The 9,122-nt window shown below is 32.5% G+C and overlaps 1 protein-coding gene across 1 annotated transcript in view; it reads left to right on the top strand.

Moving 5' to 3' along the window:
* Window positions 1–1,637: 1,637 nt before the first annotated feature.
* The window catches only part of LOC124367860, a 33,442-nt gene continuing 25,957 nt past the window's right edge, over window positions 1,638–9,122 (top strand). Inside the window, exons 1-2 of the mRNA XM_046825024.1 lie at window positions 1,638–1,976; window positions 7,073–7,139. Of these exons, the coding sequence (XP_046680980.1) occupies window positions 1,877–1,976; window positions 7,073–7,139 (167 nt within the window). The 5' untranslated portion in view covers window positions 1,638–1,876. The remainder of the gene's footprint in view (window positions 1,977–7,072; window positions 7,140–9,122) is intronic.

Below are 9,122 nucleotides of genomic sequence, written 5' to 3'. Positions count from 1 at the left end.
ATTCCTCCTGACTTTCATGCTCTGCTACTCTTTCTCAAACTTTTTGGTTATGGTTCCAAAATATTGGATAGCTCGCAAAAATTATTCTTTTCAGTACAATGCTGATCTGTATTTCAAAGTCTGTTAGAAGCCATGAAATGATATTTTTGGAAGTACGTGGATCGGATTAGGAACATTTGCAAATGTAAACATGGGCCGTGTTACACCTCATTTCAAAGGTTTCTAACCCTGATTACGAGGTCCTCGTATATTAGCATTTTTAATACTAGGTTAACCCTTTGTATAACACCATTGAATGTTGTAGGCAATTGTTTCTATAACTCCTAATAACACACCATTTTATGAAAATTATAAAATAAAGCACTTTTCTTTCATTGTTCAAATTTAAAAATTCATAAATTTAGTAAAATACTCTCTGCAAAAATTTTCAAATAGCAATCTATGATTTATTGTACACCGAATTGAAGCTTGATAAAACAAACATTTTTGTATTTAAAGTTTTACAATGTCTCCATTGGTATCATGTTAGTGAAAGAAAACTTAAATTTAACAAAGACTTTCTGAATCCACTTGGTGTTTACAGAAGATTAAACGGTATTATGTTTGCAAAAAAGATATAAATTTGTTTTGCTTCGGAGGTCTGATAAACCATTATAAGACCCGATCTTCTCCTTCATTGAATGTCTTTGATCAGTGTTGCCATTATTTCTTTGATTTATTTAATATGCGCCTCGTAAATATGATCTTAATCAAACCATCTTCTCTCTTGTTGAAAAGTTGTAATTATTTAAAAATGGAATTAATATGTAACAAATTATACTGTAGCGCGTCTTACTTTCTCTCACTCACAACCATTCAAAGTGACAGTATTTTCACTAATATGGTTGAGCATTTGATCAGTAACAGAATTCTTATGATTACTCTGTTATGTTTAGAAATCAAATATAAGTTTAAATGCGCCCATCGAAGACTTTGTTAAGAAAGATGGTAATAAACTGAGTGAAAGACAAAAAAAAATAAGCTATATAATATGCCATCGCTGTTGTTTGATAATTTGTTCGAATGCCATTTTTTACTACCTACATATTTTAGGAATGGTTCTAGATTTCTGGTACGTATTCTGAGCCATGCAATATATATTTTTAATGTTGGTTGTTTTTAGTCGATTTTGTTCATCACTTTTCAATTTATACGTATTTGCTTAGTTTATTAACCGAGTATTCTAACTTATCTTCAGGAATAATATTTACACTACTTCTTTCCTTATTCATGTGTACAGTTCTCGTGGGAAAAATATTCGTTTAGTGCATGCATATTATAACATGTATATTTATTGGGAGCGAATAAGTTTTTATTTTATTTATATGATAAAGTTACTATACGGCGGAATGATATTAACGCACGTGTAGTGAATATAATAAAGCAGCCATTCTATAGGGTTGCTTTTGAAGTTTTTATAGTAAAGTTGATTATGTAATAGAGGTATTAAACACATACACTATATGCATGCATAGAATCGAAATTGCTGTTGGAAAATAATAATATGTGTCTTATAATAGAAAGGTTCTTATTTCACTTTCAGTATTGCCACACCTGCCAGAAATCAAAACATACGTGAAAACGAGTGTCAAAAATTCAGGAACAGAACAGATGATTTTTATCGTTCGTCATTCAAAACAATGCCTTGCTAGAAGTAAGCTGTCAAACCAGTTGAGCTTTATTGCTGTTTGGTAAAAAAAATCTCGAATCAACTAAGGCGAGCAGGTTGTGAATAAGAGTGGTGGGGATTGTAGGGTGATACCTGCTTATAACCCAATTGAACTGTTAGTCTTCAGCAGTTTCAGTTTGAACGTGGAAAGGTTGAGTGCTGTTCAACATGCAACCACTTTGGTTTGTTGTCATCTTAATCTTAGGATTATCTTTCGCTGAGGAGCGAGAAGAAGGGGTTGGAAATTTTTTTCTCAACCAACTCAAAGGTAATTCAATGTGTTTAGCCCTGTAAATAAATTATCGCATTTTTTAGTTATAAACCGGCCCTTTCCCTTAAGTAAGTGATACCAATGTCTAAACATATCCTAGGCATAGCCATAGGGTCCAAACAATTATATCTAGATTTAAAGATACCACATTTGCTTCAACAATTAGGTTATCAGTAGTTAAAACACTTACTACTATTAATAGTGCATTTCCCATAGCACTAGATAAAGAAAACCAGCTGTTACATTTAGTCTTATCTAAAACACAACAATGTGAGTTGAGTAAATTAAATTAATCAAAACTAACTAATTGCATGTCTAGACTACCAATACAATCCGACAGTCTGTAGACATGTAGTTTACAAGTCTATTACACTTTTCTATAATATTTAGACATAATTATAATCTCTATGCAGATTTGTTTGTACTGTTCTACATTTATATTTGAGGCTTTATTCTCATGTAGAGATTAATCACTTGTGCTGCTTTCAGTTTCTAATCAATAACAAGGTGTAATTGGTAAAGTTTCTAAATCATATCCTATAGCCTAGAACTCAAGCTTCATATTGCAATTTTTTTGTAAAACTGACCAAACCTTAAAAAAACCCTGGTTGCTAAATGGCCATTTAAAATCCAAGAGTTAAAAATAACACAAATGTTTGTGTCAAATTTAATTCTGTGTGTTCTTTCAAATTCTATGATGAAACTTTAAAAATTTTTGTTTATAGTAAATAGAACACCCTTTAACCTGGTACTTTGGGATTATACCGACCACACCCAGACATGAATCGTTATTTCACATTTCGTTTCTACTGATTACTAGATTAGCGTAGAACAATATTTCGTCAATATAAAATAGGAATTGTCTTATCGCAAACACCTCCCCATCCTCAGACAGAGGTCAAAGTCGAGCGTCTAGTAGATAACGTGATTGCAGAGTCTCGCCGCCCGTTCAGCTGGTGCATCGCTTTGTTGTACTTCCGTGTTTTACCTCTACATTTCTCCAAACACAAAAATTCAACAAAAACAAACATTTACCAAACTAAACTTTTTATTAAAAAAAACACTCAAAACTTGTTTTTATTCTTGATCACATTCCGCCACCCAAAATGCGAGTGCCTCCGGCCATCAGCGCGGGCTTCGACAGCACCTTCGGTGCTGCCCCGCGCTGATGTCGACGAAAGAAAAACATCCCTCGAGATAGTACCTATCAGTAAAATATCAAATTCTAGAGGGGCTAATCAGAAATATAAATTGAATTGTAATGGAAAGGCAATGATGTACCGTGCAAATCACGTGATGCCGCGCGGCCTGCCGTAATCAGGATTCTCGAGAAAGATAAGATAACAGCGACAACAATACCGATCACAATACCTGGAAATGCTTGTAAGTTTGTAATTTTGTAATTGAAGAGTTGTTTTTTCGTTCTATCATGTTTGTTTCTATAAATTTCTATTTTTGTGTTCTTCATACTGGTGTGGTCGGTATAATCCCAAAGTACCTACTAATTTTAAAACAAATCCTTGAATAGGCCTAGGATAGGCCACCATGTTTTGAAATTTTGATCTTAACAGTAATATTTGGGTAGGGTACGATAAGCGGACCCGGTTTTTTATATCGAAATTGGCAAACGATATTACTAAATCATAACCATTGATATAATCAATCGATACTGATTAATCATTTAGAACTATTAACTTAAATAATCTATATCAACAGCTGTAAACACTCCAAAATTAATACATGTAGGATAATATTTCAATTTTACATAAGTCATTCTGATTATGGCAGTCAATTATAGAAAACTACACAACGTTGCTTTTTCGTGGCTTCAACATGTTGGACTCGTACTGAAAAACCCATTATGTGAAATTTGTGGGAAAGAAACAACTGTAACTGTGAGAGGAGTAAATATGGTCGTCTTCAGTTTTCCTAATTTTGGTTATAATAATTTGTTTGATCACTGTAAATATTAAATTCATATTTTAATTTAAAACATATGATTGTTATTGAGGACTATAGGTACTTTTATATCGATCGATAGTCTAGGATTTGAGATGTGAATATTAGGCATCGATGACTATATTCTTTGATATAAAAAACCGGGTCTGTTTATCGTACCGTACTCTAATATTTTTTTACATACCCTTATTTATATTGTCCAGCGAAAGAAAACCCTGTATAAAATAAACTAAAAAGTAGGCTATCTCTTTTTATCTTTATTAGATAAAAGAGGTAAAATTTTCTCTGTAAGTCAAAAAATGTTTAAAAAATTTGATTTGTAAAAAGACTTTTAATGACATAGTATGTTGTGTTGTACATCAAAAGAAAGAGTGTGTAAAACCGAGTAAAATGACACCACTCCCATCTCTTTAGCTCGATTAATAGTAAAGCTATGGTGATTACAAAATATGTTGGTTGCGGGTTTTTGTTTCATTTTAAGAAACTGTACATAGCCTTAACTTTGAAACTGTTTGAAATAATTTTGGTAGAAATTTGAAATTTTTATAATCTGTATGAGGACTGCCTTTATAATAAATTTTATCAGATTCTGAGGTGGTCAAGTAAATTTTTTATTTTAGTGCATTGATTTCATATAGAATTTCATATAGAATGACCCGTACGGGGAAGACGTTACGAATTATAAATGGTACCAATTGTTTCGTGAAGAACAAACTACGACGATAAGTGAAGCGGCCGACCTTATGTGGTTTCTGATGACCTTGTTGAACAAATCAATCATAAAGTTATAAGGAAAATCTAAGGTTCACAATCACAGATCTTTCAAAGCATTTTCCACAGATATCAATAGATCTATTGTAAGAAATTATGACCAAGAAACTTAAATTTTATAAATTTGGGTGCCCGATGGTTACCCTAAGTCTTGGCTGATGAACTCAAAAAAACAAAAAGTGTGGGTCCAGATTTAAAGTTTCGTATTCAGTACCATGAAGAAGGTGACAAATTTTGTTACCCCATAATCACTGGTGATAAAGCATGTGTTTCTTATGTCAATATCAAACAAAAGAGACAATTAATAGAGTAGGGTCAGCCTCGTCGCCACAAAAACCACTGCAATCAGCTATATGTGTAAGTGACCGATTTTTATTCAATAGTTATTGCAAAGTTTGTACCTAAGTATGATAAGTGCTTAAATGTAATTGTTAACTATGTTGAAAAAATAGTTTAACATGTGATTTACTGTCCAGATAGTAACGTGTCTCTCACCTGTACTGTGGGGAACTGTCCGGACAGTTGCGTTACCAATGCTGGACCATTCTGTTATTTTATCTATCATGTAATGCAATTTTGCCGTAGATTTCAGAAACTTTTCAAACTTGTTCAATATGAACTATTACCTACTTACTCTCTGTTAGCTCAGTTCAGTCTGCAAATGTAAGACTAATTTCTGGGCAATGTCAGTGAAACAAAAACTCATACAGAACCTTACAATGTCTTTTATAATTATAATTATTCAAACAGTACTTTGATAATTGTCTCCACTGTGTTTTTGTGTGAAATGAACATAACCAGTGTTGAGACCTAACAGGTTTCAAAAAGATTTTATATTTTACCCTTTTTTAGTTTATTTGAATTTTAAAGTAAGGTACTGCATGCTCCACCTTGTTTTGTTATTTCTGTAGGGCGTACAAATTCGAAAGGGTCTAAGAGGATAGATTTAGGGTTGAAATTCAGTGGAACTGAGATTATTTATATCTAGACTAATCATAGCCATTGTTAATTTTGCTTTGGGTTTTCAAAGAGAAATTTATCACGTTTTCCTCTTATCTTTTGATTGACTTATAAATATATTACATAAATTTAACAAAAAAAATCTATTTCTAATGTTAAAAACTTCTACTTTTTTATCTGTCTTTTCATTTTTTTTTCCAATTCATCAATTTGAATAATTACAACAGAATTCTTGTGTATGCATTTATCAATAAAATTCACTAATATACATAATAAAAATCACTATTTTCCAAGTGATGTATTCAGTTTTTATGGCTATTGATTGCTTTCATTGTAGCTGTGTTCCTATGATTGAAATAAAAACAATTCATTTCTAATTGAAATTTTACCTTTAGTTGTTTATTTTTAAACTTCACAACTCAAGACTACCCAACTCAAACCTCATGACCAAACTAACTTATATTATACTTGTAATAATGGAGAACAATATTATTAACTAATCGTATCGTTGATTTTACTTAAATTGTGTTAGCATAACAAAAGTTAGTAGGCCATTCGCATCTGTTATTAAATTTATGCGTCGTTCACTCTAAAATTTATTTTCATTGATCGAGTTTCATTCTTTGTCTCAATCTCACCCTTTTTAATCTGTAAAATTGTAAAAAATATATGTAATTTTAGAATGAGTGTGAAGGTAATTGTTCAAACTGAACCGTTCCCACAGCCTTCTCTGACAAGGACAACTAGTATTTCTTCCTGCCAATGTTCTCACAATAGTAACACCACACTGTCCTCATCTACAAATGTCCAAGGACGTTAACGTCTTGACCGTATTCTATTATGTTGTTGATTTCACAAATCTTTAAACAGAGCTAATCTTTAGGATTGGTGGAACTAGTATACTCTTGGAACCCTGAGCATAAATAAGTTAAATTCATGGAATCTGTGTCTATTATTTAGAATGTGCTTTTCATGCCCATATGCACATCATCAGTGAAGTAAGCATAGGCTATTGTTATGCTGTGTTATTTTCATGCTTCAACCCTAAACTACGGCACCCGGGGCAGCTTTCCTCAGCCATCCCACCCTTCAAACAAACTCTGTAAAATTATAAAGAAATTTAATTGTTTTTTGGACTAAGAAATCTTATAATTTTGTGTTGAGTATGTCGTAAAGATCAATTAATTGTACAATTGAATAGTGTATACATACTACATGAATTCATCACTAATACTGACATGCAGCATGAAATAAAACTTAAAATGTGTGTAGCACTGAAGAAAAATACAAGATATAATCAATTTATTATGTAATTAAAGTAAGCCTACTATACTTTGATAGTACTTAGTTCAGTATTGTCTAATGAAAGAAATACGGTTCTTTAATTTAAAATTGTATTGCAGGTTTGGATCTTGCCGATATGAAGAAAGATATAGAAGAAATAATTAAAAGAGACACTGAAGTAGTGCCGTAAGTATTAAAAGGATATTCTGTCTAATTATTCAGCAGGGAGAAAACCATTTCTGAGAGATAAATTTGGAAAATATGTTTAAATTTTAATATAATTTAAATATAAAAATAGCTGTGAAGCCAAATTCAATGCATTATTTTTGTTGAGTGTGTTGTAAAGGTTTCTGAAAGTATAAATATACTCCTTATATCTGTCTATAATTCTAAAATGTATAAAAGTGACATTCGTTGTTCTGATGCCCATCGAGTGCCGGATTAATGGATGTGCCAGATTGGTGCACGGGTGGATTATAGAGACTGTACTATATACTATAAGTAAGTATATAAAAAATATGAAATACGCAAGAACAAATAGACCAGTTACACAGAAAGGCAATGAAATCATTCTACACATTTTACATCATTAATAATAATAATCTTTATTTGCCATTAAAATGTACAATGTTATTGACAAAGTCATGGTATACAGCTTATTAATACAGCCAAATCATTACGTACAAAAATTAGAATATATACAATACGATAGATACAATACAAATAGATAGATATATACAATTTTTGTTCATCAACAAATCAGTAATAATTTAAAATCCATATTTATGGAGCTGAAGAATTCATTTAAAGTGTAAAATAGATTCTTCAACAGCCAGGACTAGAACTTGTTTTTTAAAGTATCAAAGGGATATGAGCAAATCTTTTTCTTCAAAAAGCTATAAACTCTTAAAGACACAATAACATGACTGTTTAAGGTTTTACTTAAATGAAAGAGTCCAATTTCAGCATTGTTTCTATTACAAGTGTTGTGTTCATGAATTTTGTGTTTAAAATTTAGGAAATTTGAATTTTTATGTATGTAAATTATCAAGTCACTTTAACTCACATGAACAGTGAATGTGAGAATCTTAAATGAAATAAATAACTGTGTACGTAATATTTTCCCACTTGCGCAATTAGCTTTATAGATAATCAGCTAAAGATACACAAGTTATAAAATACAACTATAATTTTTTGTTTTACCACAAATGAAAATTTCAACAAATGTCAGAGCAAATGGAAAAACAAATATTATTTAAGATGTCAGAATGCAATTAAGATGGTTGCTTCTGGTTCATTAATTTAATCCATCTTGTGTAAAAAAACATTCGCATATTGTGACCGGCTTTTGCAACGGGTGAGTTGTCTTTATTGAACGTTTCAGTTATTAAAAATAAGGCGGATATCTGAATAGAAATCTTCTTGTAACTAGTAATCGTAGTCCATTGGTCGTTTTCCAACTGTACTAAAATCCATGGGTTTTTTAACGATTTTTCATAAGTAGGGAACTGGTATTGACTGGCAGTAAGACAGGCAAGGCTTCGTCGTTACTCTCTAATTCGTTCAGAAGCTGTCTGCAAGGGGCCATCTTCTTACCAATAGTCTTTTCTTTTTTCACAGCCGGCTGAAGTTGAGGAGATGATTTAGGAGAAATCTCTTCAGGTACCATCAGGCTGCTAAGGTTAGGTTCCAGTATGGACCATCTCCACAACTGTGAGTTGTGGAGCTGCGTGGCCGACAGTTCACTTGAAGCTCAACCACTTACGGGGACCTTTACAAAACAAGTGGGGCAGTGACGCTTCCCTGAGGTGCTTTGGTAATAGGGGTTTGTAGACAACCAATGTGGTAGGTTTTGGGACAGCTATCACAGACCTACAAGTTGCATTCAAGTTTCTTGCCACATTCCATGCAGCACTGGCCTCTACAGTACCTATCTCCTTCGGGAAGATTTTCCATCTTCGGATTGAAGCAGTTTGTGTGTTATCCCTTGTCACATCTGTTACACAGCACAATTTTTCTTCATTGTACTCGCTATGGTACAATTTACAATTACCTTTCGTAATGCTTTTGTCCCAAGCAATGGAAATCTCAAGCATGTGCATGCAATGAGCAATTGGGCGGCAGTCTGAGACTTAATGACGGCATCCTGTAAGGTCACCATACCTTTGG

The sequence above is a fragment of the Homalodisca vitripennis genome, chromosome 8 (assembly GCF_021130785.1).
Source record: "Homalodisca vitripennis isolate AUS2020 chromosome 8, UT_GWSS_2.1, whole genome shotgun sequence".
NCBI classification, from domain to species: domain Eukaryota; kingdom Metazoa; phylum Arthropoda; class Insecta; order Hemiptera; family Cicadellidae; genus Homalodisca; species Homalodisca vitripennis.
This window is presented reverse-complemented; position numbering and strand designations above follow the sequence as displayed.